Source organism: Electrophorus electricus, chromosome 7 (assembly GCF_041902795.1).
Source record: "Electrophorus electricus isolate QZ-2024a chromosome 7, ASM4190279v1, whole genome shotgun sequence".
Taxonomy (NCBI): Eukaryota; Metazoa; Chordata; class Actinopteri; order Gymnotiformes; family Gymnotidae; genus Electrophorus; species Electrophorus electricus.
In genome coordinates, this window is record NC_137503.1 from 12,907,075 (window position 1) to 12,928,997 (window position 21,923).

At 40.7% G+C, this 21,923-nt stretch overlaps 2 protein-coding genes across 4 annotated transcripts; both read left to right on the top strand.

Annotated features, from left to right (window-relative positions):
* The first annotated feature begins 204 nt into the window (after positions 1-204).
* On the top strand, positions 205-17,603 carry itcha (itchy E3 ubiquitin protein ligase a). 3 transcript variants are annotated; one of them, XM_027000744.3, is made up of 24 exons: positions 205-348; positions 1,961-2,025; positions 2,183-2,324; positions 2,412-2,536; positions 3,409-3,540; positions 4,200-4,248; positions 4,446-4,624; positions 4,934-5,135; positions 5,342-5,437; positions 5,630-5,804; positions 5,971-6,040; positions 6,245-6,329; positions 6,529-6,657; positions 8,245-8,317; positions 8,424-8,495; positions 8,680-8,768; positions 9,228-9,387; positions 9,703-9,836; positions 12,935-13,075; positions 13,258-13,378; positions 13,582-13,686; positions 14,066-14,162; positions 14,397-14,469; positions 14,708-17,603. In XM_027000744.3, exons 2-24 carry the CDS (start codon positions 1,998-2,000, stop codon positions 14,805-14,807), a joined length of 2,577 nt encoding a protein of 858 aa, XP_026856545.2. In that variant the 5' UTR covers positions 205-348; positions 1,961-1,997; the 3' UTR covers positions 14,808-17,603. The 3 variants fall into 3 exon arrangements, with proteins under 3 accessions (XP_026856545.2, XP_081573861.1, XP_026856546.2); XM_081717735.1 differs by lacking the exon at positions 3,409-3,540; XM_027000745.3 differs by lacking the exons at positions 205-348; positions 1,961-2,025; positions 2,183-2,324; positions 2,412-2,536; positions 3,409-3,540 and adding an exon at positions 3,566-4,081.
* A 733-nt stretch (positions 17,604-18,336) lies between these two features.
* Positions 18,337-20,976, top strand: snrpb (small nuclear ribonucleoprotein polypeptides B and B1). Its single transcript, XM_027000747.3, has 7 exons — positions 18,337-18,477; positions 19,291-19,442; positions 19,531-19,642; positions 19,725-19,877; positions 20,172-20,304; positions 20,611-20,736; positions 20,832-20,976. The coding sequence occupies exons 1-7, from the start codon at positions 18,475-18,477 to the stop codon at positions 20,867-20,869; spliced, it is 717 nt and encodes a 238-aa protein (XP_026856548.1). The 5' UTR covers positions 18,337-18,474; the 3' UTR covers positions 20,870-20,976.
* The last annotated feature ends 947 nt before the right edge of the window (positions 20,977-21,923 follow it).

Genomic DNA, 21,923 nt, shown 5'->3' on the forward strand with positions numbered 1-21,923 from the left:
AAAGGTCACTATGACAACACTGCTATCTGGTGGAATTTAACGAAAACAGGCATATAACCTGCGAGGCTGGACCCACTACACCATGAGCAAGAGCGCGGTTCTGCAGGGCAAGTTAATGAAAATGCTTAACGCGAACGAGATCCGAGGCCATTACATAACTGGTAGTTTTGTTTGGACCCCAGCACTGACGTCACGGCCAGTGAGTCACATGACAAGGAGGTACTGGAGACGTGGTGTTTTGGTTAATGGACTAAAATGGCAAACTGTGTCCACCAAACAAGTTTCTTTTTTCCCGCAGCTGATTTGCGCTGAGATTAAAAATCACAGACGTTGTTTTACCAAAAACTGGTAAGATTTTATGCGAAGGAAAACTTCCGTTCATACATCTCGTTGTGTTAATAATAATGTTAGCTCGATGGCTAACCTAGCTAGCTAGCGGGTTTACGCTTGACAGTAATGTTAGCTGCGAGTATGAACATCTAGCTAACTATAAGATTGATGCGCTGTCTTTAGCTAGCAGGCCAAATAAAGAGCTCTGAGGGCACGGCAACTTCTTCGTTGACCCCATTGCTAGTTAGATGTGTTCCTAGTTGATCTCGGCATTGATTGTCAGTTGTTCCATCGCCACCAAGTGAGAGCGCTATAGAGGTTGTGGTAGCTAGCTAGGTTTGGTAAATTGCGTGCAATAGCTGACTAGCATGATGTCTGGTATTAATCAGTCCTAATATAAGGCTGTTTAGGCTGCTTGCTGTCAAGCGCGTAACATATAGTAGCTAGCTAGTTAACTAGCTAACAAATTAACCTTAGCTAGCTATAATGACAACAACGTAAGTATCCGGCTTTAGCTAGTTTTGGCAAACTGCAGCGTTGATTTTAGAAACTAAATTAGCTGACCAGCTACTAGGAATACTAGGAAATCAAATGTTTTTAACAAGCTGTCCATCTAAATTGGCGTTACAGCGTTGTTCATTGTCTCATTCTTAAAGTTAGCTAGTTAGCTACGTTTACGCTTTAGCTAACTGCTAACTACGTAAACCTAGCTAACCGACGTTTTGACAGTTCCGTTAATTGAGACTTTGAGAAATAAACGTAACCCTATCTTAAGTAATAAGCCCTTTTCGTGTGCTTCCTTTTAGCCTAGCTAGCTAGTCAACCATGGACTTTACTGCTTCTTACAGGCTATTTGAATCCAGCTCTAGAAGTAAGTTAGATTAACACTGTTGAGTCACTTGGCGTGTTAGCTAGCTAACGCTAAGATAACTAACCTGTCAGTAACGAAGTAGTTATCAGCTAACCCAGCTATGCTAACTATATTAGTCATTTTTTCTGTCTATGGAACTAGCTAACTAGTTGTTTTGTGTTAAGAAAGTACTTGTAGATTAGATCAGAACAAATGATTGCATATACCATGAGTACATAGGAACTTTTTTTGAGCAATATCCCTGTTACTTCTCGGTCCTTTCAGAGTCGTTAACCACTTTCGTTGCTGAACTGTTGAATAAATTATTACTTGTGAATTAAGGTCGATAAAAGGCAAATATGTATTTGGAAGCCAGTAACAAAATAGAGTTCTGCCCAGATTTCATAAAAGAATGAGAATACTTGGGGAGTTTTAGTTTGGTAAACAGGCAAAATCAGACAGATAATAATCACACCTAATTTGTGATAATTAGGCCATGATTATATTCCGTTTATGAACATCAAAGATTGAGGCAGACAGTCATTGTCAGTATTTAGTTTTGTATGTTCTAATGGTCGACACTGTCTAAAAGAATATGTAATTAAATTCTAATTACTTTGATGTGTGTTTATATATATATATATATATATATATATATTATATTATATTTCACATATGGGTTCAACTGATTTTTAAATTTAAAAACACTCGTTTTTTTGTATTTCGGGAAATCTTTACAGAGTATTTGTCCACCCTAGTTATGTGTTTACTTTTTCTCAGAAACATCTGAGCCCCAAAAGTTACTGTTAATGGCTGCATGATGAAAGCACAGTTGCAGATAATAGGTGAGTACTTCTAGAGAGACAAACGCTACTAACCTGACCAAGACTTATACTGATGCTACATTGTGATAGTTTTATTTTAATTAGGCTTGTCTTATCTGTCCATGTCCAGTTAAAGGTCAGCTTTCTTTATGTATTTATATGTTTACTTGGTCAACAGTTCTATCAGCTAAGCTGAAAGAGAACAAGAAGAACTGGTTTGGGCCCAGTCCATATGTGGAGGTGGCTGTGGATGGCCAGTCTAAAAAAACAGAGAAATGCACCAACACACACAGTCCTAAATGGAAACAACCTCTTACAGTGTAAGTGTAATATGGCAGTTTTTTAGTTTGAGTGTGTATACAGATTCTTTTCAAGTTTTTGAATGACTTTGGTTTTTATCCCTTTAGGATTGTTACACCCTTCAGCCAGTTAATTTTTCGTGTCTGGAGTCATCAGACACTGAAGGCAGACATTTTGTTGGGAATGGCAACTTTACAAGTCAGTGAGACGCTCAAGTCCAATGACCTGAAGAGTAAGTTTTTTCACAGATAGGATTGTTACATATTCGCACTGAATAATGAGCAATAGCCGGCGTGTATCCTCTGTATGTGGAATAATTCCTGCTTTACCACTGAGGATGGCAACTGAACTGGCTTTAAACACAAAGGTTCTTTTCAAAGACACAACACATGTTAGCCATGTGACGCTGAAACAAACACCACTACTTAGGAAATATAGCCTAGAATTAGAAGCCTAACAATAGGCCAATACTTTTAGCGAAAACCTGTGGTAAGGTAACAATTCATACTCAACATCCATTTTCTAAATCTTTAATTTGTATCTTGTGTGATGTCTGAGACAAAGAAAACTGACCAAAAAGACAATTTGTATCTTTAATGTGGTGAATGTGAATCCAAAAAGACAGAAATGGACAAATCTATCAGGATTTGAATACAAGGAAATATATTTTAGTGCAGTATCTGCAACAGGAAAACCCATCATCTATTTGCTCAGTATGATTAATGCTGGACCTCTTTACCTGAATTCAGATGAGCAGGATCATAAGAGCTCCAACTTATAGTCTTGACTTTAACACTAGTGTTAACTATTTTCCATGTTGAATGTTTTAAGGTTTGTTTGTTCAAGTAGTATTATGGTCAAAACTGCAAACTAGTATTCTAACTAAGTGACTTTGGATGTCAAAAAAAGAATATATAAATGATTGAATTAATTATATGCTTTTATCTAGAATGATAGAATCTATGGTCACAATACTAAAAGAACTGAGTTTTACACTAACCACAATGGTTACTGTGCTTTTTTTTACTAAGAGAGGATTAATTCTTGGTCTTGTCTCCCCTTCTCACATGCTGTCTCTCTAATGGTGCTCTCCTCCTGTCTCAGTTTGTGAGGTGGTGCGCACTCTGCCACTGAGTGCAGACAGGGACAGCAATGACGTGGTGGGTGATCTGTCTGTGTGTTTGGATGGAATGCAGGTGGATCCTGCAACCTTTGCTTCGGAGGAACAGAAAAACAGTGAGACGACTTTTTTGTAACCAGACATCTGGGTGCAGGCTTATCTTTTCACAGTGATGTAGTACTATCTTCTGTAGTACTATCTTCAATCCACAGCCTAGCTCAAAACCACTGTAAGGTGGAGTTCTCGTGATGTCTTTTCAAACTCTCAGAAGCTTCTTTACCTACTTGTCTACGGCGCACCGTGCGTCATGGCCGAAGCGTGTTCCTTTAGCCTGCACAGCGTGTTTTTCATTTTTAAACTGCGCATCATCCACCACCAGCCAGTCAAGATTGAGGATAACTTCTCTCTACTAGGAGGAAAAGCTTTGGCTGTTATTGGCCACCTTTAGCTCTGTACAACACTAAACAAACATTACCATATCTGAACATAAAAAAGAATAGCTCAAGTTTGAGTAATTTTTAAAAGCTTTTATGACCATCTTGTTCTTTTTGGTATTCTCTTTGGTGTACTCCCATTGGGTAGTTTTTGCCAACTTGGCACTGCCCACCCCCAAAGAAGCAAGTTTCACAATGAACGCAGTGTTTATAAAGACACCATGTAAATGCTCCCTAAAGAATGCTCGACACCCATATCGCATCCCATTCCATTTGTACCATTTGTGAGTCTATGAGTGCACTGCATGAATAAATAGTGCTTCTTTTTCTCCTAATCCTAGATGCTGTTCCGAATGGAGAGTCCAGGCTGAATGGGGAAGTGGCTGGCAGGTGTGATAGCTCCCTGGTGTTTGTTATGGGAGTTTTAAGGGACTTCAGATTCATATTTGTAATAGATGATTTCCAAATAGTTCTGTGTTTTTGTTTTTCAAACAGCTGTATGATCATCTTAACTATTAGACAGTGTTACCCATGTTTGCTAAGAGTTAAGCCACTTCTGTAGCCTGTATAAATCATCTGTGTGGCAGATCGAGTCGAGACTCCTCTCCCTCCAGCGACATTGCTGATGATCCTTTATTGCCCAATGGTCACGCTGTGGGAAGTCCAGGGTCTCCATCTCCTTCAGCAGGGGCTCTGAGGCCACTGCGGCCACCTAGACCCCAGTGGCCACCCCCTGCTTCTCCCCAGAGACCCTCTTCCTCAGCAGGTGAGTGTCTGCTCTCAGAGGTGGAGCGACCGTTTGACTTGTGTCTGTTCAGTTCAGTTCAATTTTTAAATTAAACTGCTCATTTCAGAAGAGTAAGAGTCCTTAACAGGACTCTTGTTGCTGATATTGAATGATCACTAATGGGCAAGTTAAATTATTGTTAGCATTCATCCACCAATATGTACATCAGTATTATTGAGTAAACTGTTCTTACTATATATCAAGTGGAGCCCTTTGTTCTAATTGTGATTGCAATAAATGTTTGCCCTGTGTTTTTGGGTCCATTAACTATTTCCTCACTTCTGTCAGTCTCCTCACCTGGCTCCACTCCATCCCACGGAAGCAGTGGTCCAAGTCCAGAAACGTCGCCGCACATGAGTGTGAACAGGGAGCCAGTGAACCAGGGCTCAAGCTCAACCTCAGGCTCAACCTCAGGCTCAGGTCAGGCCCTCGGGGTGAGCCCCTCTCTCCATCGAGTGAGCCCCATCAACACAGGCCCGCTTCCTCCTGGGTGGGTTTCCCTTTTTACTTTGTACCACACTGTTCATGTCCATCTTGTTTTCTGATTATTAAAAAGTTGCAGGCTTTGCTTATCTCCGACACTATTTTGCATTGACTCCAATTAACTCCATATCCTAATTAGAGACTATTGTGGATAAATCCTAGGTATTCTGGACATCCGTTGTCTGACTTGTTTTTCATGTTTACACGTTGTAGCTGGGAGCAGAGAGTGGATCAGAATGGTCGTATATACTTTGTGGATCACATTGAGAAGAGGACCACATGGGAGAGACCAGAACCTTTGCCTCCTGGGTAGCGTAGTCCCTCTAAAAGGATTTTAGTTTCTAGCAATGTTGTGCACTAATATTTGCCCTCACAATATGGCTGAAGGCAAAGAAAAAAAAATGGCTGGAAAGGTATAGAATAAATAATGTACTTGATGGCTGTAACTGCAGTTTGTTGAGTGAAGGTTCACTGAAAGGTTGTTGCTGTGTCATGTCTTAGCTGGGAGCGGCGCGTGGACCCAATGGGCCGTGTGTACTATGTTGATCACATCAGCCGCACCACCACGTGGCAGAGACCCACGGCAGAGTCGGTCAGGAACTATGAGGAGTGGCAGAACCAGCGCAGCCAGCTGCAAGGAGCCATGCACCTGTTCAACCAGAGATTCATCTACGGGGTTAGGACCCACACACCTTTTACACCCTGGCTACTAGTTATTTTTTGCATATGTCACAATAATTAATAAAAAGTTGTTGTTTTATCGACTGTTGTTTTTGTCTGTGCCTCTGGGGATCTGCCGATCTCTCACCTCCCTAATCCTCCTCCGTTCCTCCGCCCTCTAGCTCCAGGATCACCTAGCACCAACTGCTAATAAAGAGTTTGATCCATTGGGACCATTACCTCAGGGATGGGGTGAGACAGTCACGCAACACATTCCCAATCAGTTGTCTTTACCTTGAGACTTAAAATACTAATTTGTTGAAACTGTACAGTAAAAAGCATGACATTATAAAATGTTTATTTTCTGGAAGAAGCAGGCAGTAATGTTTATCTGCCCTTGCGCTTATTTGACTCAGTCTGTCTGTATACATACACACCTACCCATTTCATCTACAGAGAAGCGGACCGACAGTAATGGGAGAATGTACTTTGTTCATCATCCTACAAGAACAACACAATGGGAGGATCCTTGCACTCAGGGGTAGGACTCGGAACACTCATCAATAAAATACAAGCCTAATGGCACCATATAACCCCCTCAGATTGAAACGAATGCTATATCTTTGTTGTCTCCACACTTAGCAAGCCTTTTACTGATGTCTATGTCTGAGTGATTGCTTGAAACCTCTTTCTGTCTGTCTGTGTGTGTGTGTGTGTGTGTGTATGTGTGTGTGGTTAAGCTTGCTGAATGAGAAGCCTTTGCCTGAAGGTTGGGAGATGAGGTTTACTGTGGATGGAATTCCATACTTCGTTGACCACAACAGGAGATCAACCACCTACATTGACCCCCGCACTGGCAAATCTTCACTGTGAGCCTTCCACTTTTACTACAACAATAATAATTTTATCTGTATAGCACCTTTTAAAACAAGTTTACAGAGTGTTTAACTTGACGATACAAAGATGGACTATTATCAAAGTGGCCCGTTTGGCATTAATGTGGGACAAACTGATCTTACATGATTTTTGTGTTTTATTTTGAATTTTGTGAAATATGATGATGCTACAGTGTTAAATCATTATTTCCAAATTTCAAGGTTACTAATATAGATTTAGTTGTATATTAACCAGTTTGCTAAACTGCAGCAACACTGTTGCAGAAATGTGACACATTTTATTGTAAATATTCAGAGATAGCATTGATTTTTTAGAGTGCCAGAGAGGGCATGTCTCCCTTCCTTATGCATTTTGAGTGTTCAAGTGAGGCTTTGCTCTTGTGATGCTTGTATATTCAATGATGTGAGCTCATAGGCAGTCTGTAGTTTCAGATTCCATCTCCTCTTCAGTTCCTGCAGCAAGGGGCAGTGTTGGCCTTTGGTAGGCATCTTGAATTCAGCTTCTTGAGGGCTAGAATGACCTTGGTTCCCAGGAGCTTCATTTGTTTCTTATATGCCCTCCTGTATGGTATTCTTGAAGTACTTGAAATTGTGCACTCGGTTGTTCACCAGTGGCAAAGAAAATGGGCCTTTCTTCTGTGTCTCCTGAAACTTGCTTGATTAGCCGGCACCCTTACAGTATCTTGATTGGCTGGCACCCTTGCTGTATATTTTTGTTCCTGGCCTTCTCCAACTGCCATGGCTACAGTACCATGTTCCTTATCTAAGTGTCCTTGTGCTTGTGCGTTATGTATGTGTGCATGTGTAGGTGGGCAAGTGTGCTGATGGAGACCGGTGCACGGATACACCAAGGCCAGCTTGTTATTTTCCTTTGCTCTTTAGAGAGGCCCACAGGTGCTGTTTGCCCTCATGGCTGTTCTCATAAAGGCCTTGTCTCCCCATCCTGGGCTCCCACTCCTGCTCATCCCCTCATCAAGGTCACATTGCTTTGTCAGTGGATCATGCGTGAGCTCCTGCTGCCTATAAACCCTACCTGGTTCACTGTAATTCCAGAAACTTATGCAGAGTAGGCTATAACCAAACTGGACACCTGAATCTACAGGAGAGGTCAGGTGTGGTGAAGGCACAAGCATAAACACAAGCATGTAGTCCAGAACTCTCTTCTATGCATGCTTAAAAGGTGCAATGTGTGTGTCTCACAGTGTTATGTTTTTGGCCCCAAATTGTCCTAAGAGTGCAGTTTTGAGATTTGTTTTCTCACAAAGTACTTTGGAATGTTTTTGTTATAGGTAATACCTGCTAATGTTTTATGTAAAGCATATGATTTTTATCAGCCTAGGAGATGAGGTATAAGGTAATTTAGACTGGGTCAGAGGTAGGTAGAAAATGTATATTGGTAATAATAGTATAGGTTATACAGGTATGTGCAGACTAGCCAAGGTTAGAAAATGCAACTTTTACTTTATAAAATGATCATTTTCAGATTTAGTATGGTGAGTAGATTTAAAAAAAAAATTTTTTTTTACCACTTCTAAGTTTTCCATTTTGCTTGGCTCACAGTGAGAATGGCCCTCAGATTACTTATGTGCGAGACTTCAAAGCCAAAGTTCACTATTTCCGCTTCTGGTGTCAGGTATGTTCTAAAACTGCACTGTTGTTTGTTGAGTTTTATACTGTCAATTTGCATGTGCAACATGTGAGATTCATATTTGAATTTTGTTTTTGCTTCATCATCACAGCAACTATCAAAGCCTCAGCATATCAAAATCCATGTCAATCGCAAGACACTGTTTGAGGACTCCTTTCAGCAGGTCAGAGAGAAGGCCTTTCTGTAACTGAATGGCTTTCTTAAGCAGCACTTTAATGCTGATTCCTTGTAGATTTGAAAAAACTGATTTTTCTAAGGATTTAATATTTCTCATTAAAAGGTTCTCATTAAAATTTCTCATTAAAAGAATGATTGACTTTTTTTTTTTTTTTTTTTTTTTTTTAAAGATCATGAGCTTCCACCCACAAGATTTGAGACGGAGACTATGGGTCATCTTTCCAGGAGAGGAGGGGCTAGACTATGGAGGAGTGGCCAGGTATATTAATTACTCAGCTGCATGTGATCTCAGATCCATACTATCTATGTGACCATATTGTGACCATATTGTTCACTTTTTTTTTTGTCTTTTTAATTGTAGACTCTTTTTTTAAATGGTAGAACAGCTGTTTATTTATTCATTTGTTTCAGAGATGGTACTCTCTGAAAAATGGTTCCCAATGCTTCTCTACATATTAAAATGCAAACATACAAATTCTGCGATCTTTTACTAACTTTATTGGGTCATAAGTCAGTGGATTTACTCCCCCTAAAGATTGTTCTTTTAAAACCAACACTTTGGCCTACTTAGAGCTAGTGGTCCAGTTGTGGTCTACCATTATAATTGGATAATCTCCAATGATGAGCAAAAAGACTATAAACAATATTTGATATCTGTTTTGAGAATAGCAGTAGAAATGTTTATTAATAAGAGTATGTCTGTGTGTGTATGTTACAGGGAATGGTTTTTCCTATTGTCTCATGAAGTGTTGAACCCAATGTACTGTCTTTTTGAGTATGCGGGCAAAGACAACTACTGTCTGCAGATCAACCCAGCCTCCTCCATCAATCCAGACCATTTGAAGTACTTCAAGTTTATTGGACGATTCATTGCCATGGTATTTGCAAAGATTCACATTATTAGGCACATTTTAACCAGTAAAGCAGTAACCTTCACGAGTAGTTTTTGTTTTAATGCATCCAAAAGGTATAAATTATCTCCAAATATTACCACTAGGACATGTACCTAAAAGTATTAGAAAAGAACAACTGGGAGTCTTGGCCAATTTGGCTGAAATCAATATAGTCAATAAGTAATTTTTATTATCCGAATGTTCAGAATTTCCATCTACTAATACTAGTAACTCTTGGTCAATCTGACTGTAGTTGGACCTGTTTAATAAGTCTCTCTGTGTGCGTTTGTTTCCTTCCAGGCTCTGTTTCACGGGAAGTTCATAGATACTGGCTTCTCTCTACCCTTCTATAAACGAATCCTAAGCAAGCCATTGTCTCTGAAAGACCTGGAGTCCATTGACCCAGAGTTCTACAACTCCCTCATCTGGATCAAGTAAGTTATGCCAATGGATGTGGTGGCCATGATGATCCTGATTCTGATAGTGACTGGGTCATGTAATAAGTAGAGAGGAGGAAAAGGATGTGAGGTTGATTTCAATAAAGATAGAGTAGTCTTTTAAAGGACAGGTTTGGGATGGTAGTATGTCTTGTTTATTTAATGTTTATGAAAATGTATGCTCAGAATAACATAACCTGTGAGCAGTAAAGGCAAAACAGATGAAAGCATTGCAGAGCGCGGTGTTATAAAAACCTAAAACACCTTGTTTTATTTGACCTTTCTAAGGCAGGACCATAGAAAAAGTGGTGGTGATGCTCAGGGTGGATAAATGTGATCTACTATAACTATGTGAATGTTGTAACTATATAAAAGACTCCGCTAAGTCAGATTGTGTTTTCACCAGGAGTGCTCAAACAATAAAGATCACTCCAAGAGTAATGGTCTGCGACGTATTACACTTCAGTGTAACGGTCTGCGACGTATTACACTTCAGTGTAACGGTCTGCGACGTATTACACTTCAGTGTAACGGTCTGCGACGTATTACACTTCAGTGTAACGGTCTGCGACGTATTACACTTCAGTGTAACGGTCTGCGACGTATTACACTCCAGTGTGACGGTCTGCGATATCACAAGGGAACCCAGGTCTCTCTCACTTTGGCTAAAGTTAATGTTCATGAGTGCACCATCAGGATAACCCTGGACAACAGTGGTGTGCATGGCGGGGTTGCAAGGAGAAAGCTGCTGCTCTGCCCATCTGTAGTTTACCAAAGATCATATGGACAAGCCAGAAGGCTATTGGAAAAATGTTTTGTGGATGAATGAGGCCAAAATAGAACTTTTTTGGTTTAATTGAGAAGCATTATGTTTAGAGAAAGGAAAACACCATGTTGCAGCACAAGAACCTTATCCTATCTGTGAAACGTGGTGGTACTATTGTGGTTTGGGCATGTTTCTAAATCTATACATAAATACACACACACACACACACACACACACACACACACACACACACACACACACACACACACACACACACACAAATCTCATCAATACCAAAAAGATATAATAGACAAATAGAAACAAGTATTAGTATATGATACAAAGAAGAAAGAGAATCTAACTATTACATTACTACCCTACTGCTAACAAAAAAAGACAAATGAAACTAAATTGCACAAATCCTATATCAGACAAGTATGCAGCTGTATAAAGTTCTAGGCGTGCTATTTGATAGTTCCCCTGCTGCCCCTACCTTTGGCTTCCAGTGGAGAAGGTACACTCATACTTCTCAGTGGGAGACCTTTCCCTATGTAGTTTAGAGACCGTGAGACGGTGTGAGAGAAGAGGCAGACTGCACTTGCAAACATTTCAGCATTTTATTACGGTTACAGCAATTGATGTACCAAACTTGAAGAAAGGTATAATCTATAGTCAAACTGGAGGGCAACGTGATGGGTCAATAACCAGGAAAACAAATAACTCCAAAAACAAGAAAATACAGACACTAAGAAGCGGAGAACATCACTTAGTAGTATGCAACAGCAATACAGACCTTAACAGGAAGACATGAAAAAGAGGGGTATAAATGTACAGAGTTTAGAGATTAAATACAAACAGCTGTAGATAATAACAAACTCAGATTGACAGTGATGAACTGGGCATGAACCAACTGATGGGGAAACAAACAAACCGACAACAGGGAAGCTACTGGAGAATGTCTCGTCCACCCCGACGAGGTTATCAGACCCACACGGTGACATGATGATATCACTGACGCGATGTGCAAATGTCACCTTCCAATTTTTTTCTTGTGTGGGCTCCTCACCCCCCCACCCCTGGCAAAATGCCACCCTGGGTGTTCTGAATTATACCAGTGGATTCTAAAAGAAAATGTCAGCCCATCTGTCCGTGACCTGATTCTCAAGAGGAAGCGGGTCATGCAGCAAGACAATGACCCTAAGCACACAAGTCTTTCTACCAAAATATGGTTAAAGAATAAAGTTAATATATTGGAATGGCCAAGTCAGTGTCCTGATTTGAATTCAATAGAAATGTACAAGCAGTTTATGTGAGGAAACCAACCATCATCCCAGAGTTGAAGCTTTTCTGAGGAACAGGCTAAAACGTTTGGCTGCAGTTACTGCTGCACAAGGAGTCACACCAGATTCTGAAAGCAAAGGTTGACTTACTTTTGCCACTCACAGATATGTAATATTGTAACATTTTCCTCAGTAAATAAATTACCAGGTATAGTATTTAATTGGGTTCTACTTTTAACACTTGTGTGAAATCAATGATTTAGGTCATATTTATGCAGAAAATCCTGAAGGGCTGAATGATATTTACTATATTGTGATAAAACATCTGTTTATTGTGATTTGTGATATTAATTGCAGTGGAATGTTGGGTCATGTTAACTTGAAGAAATGTCAAGTGTTTGCTTGTTTGTGAATTGCAGCATCTTGCCTTATCGGTATTGTAGGGCCAATATGGCAGTATTAAGTAACAAATTACATAGCAACCAAAATAGATAGGTTGCATGCTTATCCCTGTCCTTAATACGACATTCCAGAAGAGCAGGGTGTGTGTGCAGGAAGTACTAAGGGGAACAGATACCCAGTCAAACATTCTGTAAGACATTCAGAAGGTCAGTCAGAATATCCTCCTCCCCCTCCCTCCACTACTTGCAACCTTCACTAAGACTGCTAGTGGTGCACACTGGATTGTTTTCTTTGCTGCTTTAGTCCCAGAATGTCCTCACTGGAACAGTGTCCCCATTCATATTGCACACCCAACTTAAGACCACACCGCCAGCTAGATCTGTTGTCTCTAGCGTTGCTCGTCCCAGTGGTGTCTTTAGCGAAACTCACCACAGAATGAGCCTCCGTCTTCATAACAAGCATGTAGGTTTTTGTCTAATGCCAGAAAGGCCATACCACATATCAAGGGGAAAAAAAGATAAATGTGCATATTTTACAGAACAGCAGCTGCACAGCAATTTAACAAGTGTTCTTTTGTGCATTGTTTGCCATTTTTAATCTCCCCTGTTGGTAATGATTCCACTTATCCAATGCCATTTGACTCACAGGGAAAATAACTTGGAGGAGTGTGGGCTGGAGATGTATTTCTCTGTGGACAAGGAGATCTTGGGTGAAGTCACTACTCATGAGTTGAAGCCAGATGGAGGGAACATTCTGGTAACTGAGGAAAATAAGGAGGAATATATCAGGTAGTGGCTCACATGTAGGACTTATTGTACTATTCTTGATGTAAAAGCACATTAATAATTGTGAAATAGCTAGAACTTTATTACATACGTGAGGGCACTGTGTTAGCTGGAAAATGTGACCTGAAACTGTGTGTGTGTGTGTGTGTGTGTGTGTGTGTGTACATATGCATATCTGTGTTCAGACTGGTGGCAGAATGGAGACTATCCAGAGGAGTTGAGGAGCAGACTCAAGCTTTCTTTGAAGGTTTTAACGAAGTCTTGCCCCAGCAGTACCTGCAGTACTTCGATGCCAAAGAGCTAGAGGTGCAGAGCATTACACCAGGGCTTAGTGATTTATTTATGGACTTCTCACGCAGCACAACACTGAAAGATTTCTTTTAAAGCCAACTGTCCATTATTATAGCTGTGCTAGTAGTCCAATATCCACGCAAGGTGAGCTGCTTTTGTCCTCCTGTGTTATAGAATGTGATGGCCTGTGATCGTTCTTGTGTGCATGTGTTTTGTAGGTGATGCTGTGTGGGATGCAGGAGATTGACCTTGCAGACTGGCAGAGGAACACCATCTACAGACATTACACTCGCAGCAGCAAGCAGATCGTCTGGTTCTGGCAGGTTAGGCAGGACTCAGATAGTGGCCCTGAGGAAGGCTCCATCTGCCCCACCCGTCCACGTCCCATTACAGGGGTGTGAACTGAAAAACACTGATCCTAGCTCAGCTCTCGTGTGCCCTGCCCAGCCCTCTTAACTGCTCTAATGCCATTGTGAGCATGAGCGCTCGCAGTTCCATTTTACTCCACTATTTATAACATCTTGCACTCAGTACTGATGCCCGTCAATGCTAATGCTTTTATCTTTGTGTATAAAAGCATTGATGGATAAGCTGTACATTCTTAGGAAATTGTTTTGGGGAATCATTATTTTGGTGTCTGTGGATAAAGTTGCTATCCATCTCTTCACTCCGGCCTCTTGCTCTTGCTCTCTACTTGTGCAGTTTGTGAAGGAGATGGATAATGAGAAGAGGATGCGTCTGCTGCAGTTTGTGACCGGCACCTGCAGACTTCCTGTCGGAGGGTTCACTGACCTCATGGGTAAGTATGGTTGAGGTCATTATTTTTTTACTTGATGCACAACTGTGCCATGCACCTCACAGACTCGCTGGAGAATCCCATCTTTAGGCTATGAAGTGTGTGGAATGCAAGTTCTATGCCACTTCTTGAAACCCTAGAGCTGCTCAAAAAAGTCTGTCAGTTGTGCCCATAACAGTGTCCTAGAGATTTTGTTCTAGGAAACTCAAAATAAATGCCCTCATGTTTGTGCAATAGGTAGCAACGGGCCTCAGAAGTTCTGTATTGAGAAGGTGGGGAAAGAGAACTGGCTTCCCAGGAGCCACACATGGTGAGCTCATCCTAACGATCTCATCTTAACCATAACATGACAAAAGGCATTTATAATAGCTTTAAAAATCTTCCCCTTGCAAATAATACTTAATTTCTGATTTGTAGCTTGCCCGGTCTAGATTTCAGTGTTTTGTTTTTGTTCTGAGTTCCTCATTCTAAGCAAAGATATGAACTGTTTTACAATGAGGCCTTATGATTTCTTCTTTTTTGTTTTGTTTTTTTTGTTGCCATAACAGCTTTAACCGTTTGGATCTACCCCCTTACAAGAGTTACGAGCAGCTTAAAGAAAAGCTGATGTTCGCAATTGAGGAGACGGAGGGCTTCGGCCAAGAGTGATGTACACACATACATACACACATACATACACACATGCTTGGCACAGGCTACTGTTATTAGCACATCTCCTTGGCAGCAGAGTTTACATGCCAGTCTTGCCTATGAGAATGCTGCTAGTTGCTGAAGGAGCGAGTGAAGTTTACGAGTGAGAGAGGAGAAAAGTTTGAGAGCACTGTCCCTTCTTCCTTTTGCCTAGGCTCACGTTCAGCCCCTTCTTCCCAACACGCCACTCAGAGTTTCCCTCCTACTGGTGGTCATGCTGCCTTAGTTGGTAATCTATGCACCAGAATGGCCAGGCTTGATGAACTGAATCCTAAGACACACATGGGCTATGCACACTACTCCCTGGTTTGCTGGATTCACTGTAGTTTTTAAACTGTTCGCTCCTTTCTGACTAACCTTGCACCTTGAACATGCGTCATTTCCCGTTGCTCCTTTACCGGTCTAGCAGAACATGGAGTAGAAACCCTTCTGTGTAAGATTGTGCATTGTCTGTGTTTGGTAGAGCTCTGTAGATACAGTGAGGTAGCTCTGTCCACCAAGGTGTAGGATGACCGAATGTGACCAGAATTTCAATTCTACTTAGGATGTAAACCCCTTATAAAGCACTTTGAGAGAGGAGTTCAGTGTTTGGGATGATAGAATAATTGATACTTAGAACATTGAAGGAGTTGGATTACTAATGATTACTCTCTTCATGATGCTTAAAAATAACTTGATTTCTCTGTGACTGGAAATAATTTTCCCATTAGTGAAAGTGGGGAATCAGATTCTTAATGCAAGTCAGTCGATTGCTTTTGGAAAACAAAAAATGCCAAAGAGGGGAAGTCAGGGTGTACTGGTGCGATTGACCAATGTCACGAATAGTGTGGACATCCCAAACATCTCTGTGAGAAGATTCCAAAATGGGTCTTCTCAAACTTAAATACAAGGCAGTACATGCCATTAAGGCAAAAGGAGTGATGCTGCTGGAAGTTATTATTACCATATTAGCATAGAAACACCTCCCCAGTCTATGGGAGCACCTTAAATGAATTTAAGAAGAGTACCTTCTTTAGACAGGCAGGATGCTTATTCAGGTTAGTAAATGTTCTGAAGTGAGCCAGTTTTCTTTTGATCAGAATCTGACCATGCACTTGTCACTTTGAGATTAAGGCTAGTTAGCGTGTCTGAGCAGTTTTAGATAACTACAAAACTGTGATGAAAAGCTCTGTCCCTTTAAAGCCCATATTATGCTTTCATTTAGGAAAGAGTGGTTGGATAAAATCACCTATAATAGCATGGAGGGGATTTTAACTTGACCTTAGTGAACTGATGGAGCATTTTAAGTCTTTTACTGCTGAAAGGTGCTTTTCTGTTTCTTTTTTTTTTTTTTTTTTTTTTTTTTTTTTTTTTTTTTTTAGGAGAATTATGTAGTGGTGTTAAGGCATTTCCTTAACTCTGAGCTATTTCTGTTGCTTTGGAATTAGGCTTGTTCTGGGAAATGCAGTGTATGTTGTATGTGTAAACTGTTATGTAGAATTTTAAAGACATCACTCTTGAACACTCTAAACACAGTTTTACAGAGCATAGTAAAATGTGTCTTCAGTGGATTCATTGGAGGAGGATCCTTCCATATTTGACAAACACATTGTTTCCACATTATAGTAAAGCTTGTGTAGCACTGGCTCCAAAACCCCCTAAGGAGAACGAATAGGAAGATTTTCCATTTATGAAAACTCTTGAATATGTAATTCAGCTTGATTCCTTAAAACATAGGCCTTTGTGGTTAATGTGTGAGTTGTAATACTTTTTTTTTTTCTCAATTGAATTTTCCTATAAAATATTGTCTATTTCTGAGATTCTTAGCTCAAATATGTGAGCACAATGGTAACACTATAAAATGTGATACTGTTCCAATATCTTGTGTCTTTGATGAAACTGATAAATGACTGAACAGTTCAGCAATATGTACTTACTGTGCTGCGTACCACATTAATACATCTTGTATCAATAAGATGAAAAATCATAATATGATGCTGTGACATTTTGAGTCAAATGGACTTAAACTTTGGACATTAAACAGCTGTACAATTGTATTTCATTCTGTATGTGACAGCGGATGTAGTTTGCAAAAGCAGTAGTACTAGTTTAAAAAGACCTGTTGGTTCTGACAACCATTGTATGTTTTGAGAATAGTCCTTACTTTAAAGAAGTGTGTGAAATTAATTAAGAGAAACCGCTCAATGCACAAGAAACTTTCCAGTGTACTGGTTACTTTTAGTTGTCTTCGATTTGACTCCCTTTCCCAAACAGCAAATATACATATCAACATTGACAGAGTCGACTGTGACATGATATTGATAATGCTGCCCTGAGCTTTATGACTAAGTTGAATTGATTGACGCATTGTGATGAAACATGATGTGCCTGACTTCCTGTGCTGACGTCTAATGCTTGCCGCCTTCCCCACTGCAGCATGTTATCTCAAGGCACTTTTGTCAGAAAAAAATGATGTAATAATTAGAAATGGACAACAACTTCTCAGAGTTCCAGTTACCCCTCCCAGTCAATTTAATCATGTCTTAAAACTATTTGTAGGAATGAACATGTAAGCAAAGGTGTCGGTTTCACCTCTTTATTTTCTTATCTAACAAATGCATTGTAAATCATAACAGTGAGCTTATAATGTCTTTTAAAAAAAGTGGGATTTAATGTTTTGACTGAATTTTATTTTTCTTATGTGGATGTGTACAGTTAGATGATTCTTGTCAAGATTCTCAATTGAACTGAAGAAATAAAGATATAATGCATCAATTGTTCTGGTCAGTTAACTGACTGATGAATGGCTCCTATTCTGCATCTGTATATGATAAGAACAGGTTATACTAATACAGAATTATAACTGCCACCATTTGAAAAGAGGTTGAGGTGCTCCTTTATTACCATGTATTATGTGAGGGTATATTTTAAAAAAAATCAAGGTTTGTAATGGCTCTTTAAGCCTATTTAAGCATCAAGCATTGCGTTTGGGGTTAGATGCTGGTTACCTCTACTGGTTGGGCTAATTTAGAGGATTTTTTTTTTTCAGAATATCAATTTGCTCATTTAAGAAGTAAACATTCAGATTGTTCCAATAAAAAATGCATGTTTTAAGAAACTTGCCAATTCAGAATTCTTCAGCTCACAGCAGCTACAACCGCTATAACAGCAGTTATAGGACCCAAAAATGTTTAAACCTTCAGGAGCTAACTCATTAAATGTTCTATATGAAACGGTTATCACTTCATTGCCAAATACCTTAGAAACTATATAGTTTTGTGACAGTGTTCTGTTTTATAAAGCATTTTATCTTGTACAAACTAGTGCATCCAGTTATATGGAGGAAAGCACTTAAATATTTTTTATACATCTACCATCGTTTTAATATAATGCACTTTTAAAAACGAAAAAAAAATCGATGAAAGTTCGGATAACAAACAAAGCAGTGGAACGTGATTATCCGGTGGGGAGGATCGAATTGTTTGAGATTCGTGTTTCCGGGGGACACAATAGAGTATGTACTCTCTTCCGCTTAGCCAGCGATAAAGAAAGGACCAAGCGGCGCCAAGCTGTTGGCTTCGCGGGTCAATTTTTGCAAGTTGTTAGGCAGAATCCGATTTTAATCGGAGCCATCCCAACAGCAATCATGGTAAGACTTCATTGTTTAAACTATTCGCTCTGCTTGGTGGTGCTCGTTTTAATATTTTCTTCTATTACAAAAGCAATTTGCATATATTTGTCATATGCTAGCTATGCATACGTTAAGGTTACGTTAGCTAGCTCTTGGTTGCATTTGAGGGGAAATGTTCTGACGAACACTTCCTTATGACCATATTTTGTTCAACTTCTTGTTTAGCATCTTCAACGTTTCCCCCATTGATGTATAGGTATAAAACGTAGCTAGGTAGTTAGACAATGAATGGGGAGTACAAATGCACTAGCTCGTAACTAACTACCTAGCTTGTCTGCTACTATGAGCTAGCTAGCTAGCTAAAGTCCCTTAGTCTTTAGCGTTGTAGCTAATGGTAGGTTAATTAGCTTGGCTTCACACACGATTTCAAACTAGCTAACTAGCTGCGCATTTTCTTAGACTGTTCAGCTTCACTTGTTGCTAGATAACTTCAACTAAATAAACAACGTTTTGGCTAAAGCTAGCTGGTAGAAATGTATCTAATCTCGGCGCTCAAAAGGACTCAATTATCCAGCCGGGCTACCAATATTTCAACACATCTGTATCCAAGATGGTTAGCTAGGTTAGATGCTCGCAGCATTACGTGTTACTTTTAGTGTTAGCAGTTTGAGGGATGTTATGCATAGTTGGAAAATATTTAGGGCTGCAGAATACCGCGATGAATTGTTCATCACCTTTGCAATAGTAATGTGGGGGTTAAAGAGATTTCGTCCAATTTCTGTGCTGTGACCCAAAATGACGGAGCTGACTAAGTAACCATTTGTTTTGCAGACGGTCGGGAAAAGCAGCAAGATGCTCCAGCACATCGACTATCGAATGCGCTGTATATTGCAAGATGGTCGTATATTCATCGGAACGTTCAAGGCGTTTGACAAGCATATGAACCTCATTTTGTGTGACTGTGACGAATTCAGAAAGATCAAGTAAGACTACAAGACCGTATAAAGCATACCCTGTATACTGGAGGTTTGGCGTGCAACGGTCTTAACTGCTGCTGTACCCACTTTACAGGCCCAAAAATTCCAAACAGCCAGAGAGGGAAGAGAAGAGAGTGCTGGGCCTTGTGCTGCTCCGAGGAGAGAATCTGGTCTCTATGACAGTAGAGGGGCCTCCCCCCAAAGATGTAAGTCTCAGATTCGTTTCAAATCCATTTGGGATCTCCTGTAGTTTGTGGATACATGTCTGATGGCAGGCTGCTGTTACAGACGGGGATCGCCCGTGTGCCCCTGGCGGGGGTGGCTGGAGGCCCTGGTGTGGGCAGGGCAGCAGGCAGAGGTGTTCCAGCCGGAGCTCCCATGGCCCAGGCTCCTGCTGGCCTTGCTGGACCAGTGCGTGGTGTTGGAGGCCCATCACAACAGGTGAGAATCTTCCTGACAATGTGGGACTCCAGGGACACCTTTGTCCTGATTTCTAAATATCACCACCACCTGGTTTTGCTGTCTAGTTTTAGTAAACAATTTAATTTGCGGTGTTGTTGCTGCATGGGTGAATCGAATACTGGAGCAAACATGTAGGCCTGGATTTCTCTGCTCTTTTGTGACATTCAGATGTTGGGCACCACCATCCGTCCTCCATGAAGTTGAGCTACATTAGCTCTCTTCCATGCTGAGGTTGTTTTAATGATCATGAGCTGCTCGCTTTCTCTGTCCCAGGTAATGACCCCTCAGGGAAGGGGCACAGTGGCTGCTGCAGCAGCTGGCGCCAGCATCGCCGGTGCTCCCACGCAGTACCCCCCGGGCAGGGGCGGCCCGCCTCCACCCATGGGTAGAGGAGCACCACCTCCAGGTAACCTTCCCTCACCACTCAACTGCAAAGCTGCTCTCAAATCAGTTAAAAGAGGAACATTGTGTGAAGTGCCATCACCCTACCTCCATCAGTTTGCAGAGTAGAATGGCTGTGCTGATTCTGTTGCCATGATGAACTCTTGTGCAAACTGAGACTGATGATGAGACAGTTCTGAAGCAGGATTACTCTGAGCTCAGAATCACATACCCATACAAACTGTTGGGACTATGTTGATGGGCTTCAGAACAATGTGAGCTAGATCTTGGTCACTTGTAAATGTGGAACTGAAGCCCTCCCTATTCTCAGGCATGATGGGTCCTCCCCCTGGCATGCGGCCACCAATGGGGCCTCCGATGGGCATGCCCCCTGGCCGTGGGGCTCCTATGGGCATGCCCCCTCCAGGCATGAGGCCTCCGCCCCCTGGAATGAGAGGTGAGGCAGCCTGTCAAGCTCTTTTAGACTTGTTCTAACTTGCTTTTCAGTATTTGAGTGACAGCTGTTTCCTACTTCTCTTTTGTCCCCACCAGGGCCCCCTCCTCCGGGCATGCGGCCCCCCAGACCCTGAGTCTCTGACAGACGTTGAGCTGTTTTCCTCCTGCTGGAAACCTTGTCTATGAGCTCTTTGTATAGTTTAAGTTGATTTTTTTTGCCTTTTGTAATTTTTTTTTTTTTTTTAAATAAAGTGTTTATTGGATGGTTTTAAAATGCGTGTGTATACTGTTCTGCTTTTTAAAAAATATGAAACGCTCGTCTTGAACTTTATTGGCTGCATTAGTTTTTAAATTTTGACTCCAATTGTCATGGAAGCAGCCTGCTGCTTTGTATTGACATGACTGAACAGAATAGTAGTAGGGTCTAGCAAATCCTAATCCCTGTGCTGTAACTTTTAACATCTATTAATTCCTTTTAAACTTTGTTATACATCTCAATGATGTGAAGTCATAAACTGGTCTGAAAATCAGACCAGAATTATTGTTCGTCACAACCAAAGGCTTGAGTTGTTCAGCCAAACTGATACTTTACCTTAGTTGTGAGAGTGAGTATCAGGGCTGAATCAACACACACAAGGTGGCTTTTAAACTAAATCTGTTTTATTTGAGAACAAGTTAATATGAACATGAATGAAAATAAGACCAGAAGTTATATGGATTAACAAAGTGGCAAAACAATGATGAGCCTGAGCCTCAATCTGTATTACATTGCATTTGGCAGACACTCCAATCCAGAGTGATTTACAAAACTGCTTTGTCGTTTACTCATAGAATGAATCTTAGCCAGTGTAGTAGGTTAGAATCCAAGATAACAATGAACTAGAATGCTGTTTAAATCCAGGGATCAGTACTGAGGCCTAGAAGAACAAAATGCAAGCTCTAAACAGACTAAAATAAGTATAATAAACAATACCTTACAATAAGTACTTGAGGTTGTTACTCAACATAGGTGCAGGATCAGCAAATAGTTGGGTCTTCAGTCTGTTTTTGAAGACTGTAAGGGACTCTGTTTATAATTACTTACAGTTGTGTAATGTGAATGCAGTGTAAAATCTGGACTGAAGTTGTAGCTGTTTACTTTTTCTCATGGTGATCGGGAAGTGATGGGCTTCTTTAGATTTGAGGTAA

Coding starts and splice junctions, on each gene's coding strand:
- snrpb (XM_027000747.3), top strand. Junction 19,443..19,530: donor GACGAATTCAGAAAGATCAA/GTAAGACTACAA, acceptor CCCACTTTACAG/GCCCAAAAATTCCAAACAGC. Junction 20,305..20,610: donor TAGAGGAGCACCACCTCCAG/GTAACCTTCCCT, acceptor CCCTATTCTCAG/GCATGATGGGTCCTCCCCCT.
- itcha (XM_027000744.3), top strand. CDS start 1,998: ATGATGAAAGCACAGTTGCAGATAATAG. Junction 6,041..6,244: donor ACCATTACCTCAGGGATGGG/GTGAGACAGTCA, acceptor TTTCATCTACAG/AGAAGCGGACCGACAGTAAT. Junction 8,769..9,227: donor GACTATGGAGGAGTGGCCAG/GTATATTAATTA, acceptor TGTATGTTACAG/GGAATGGTTTTTCCTATTGT.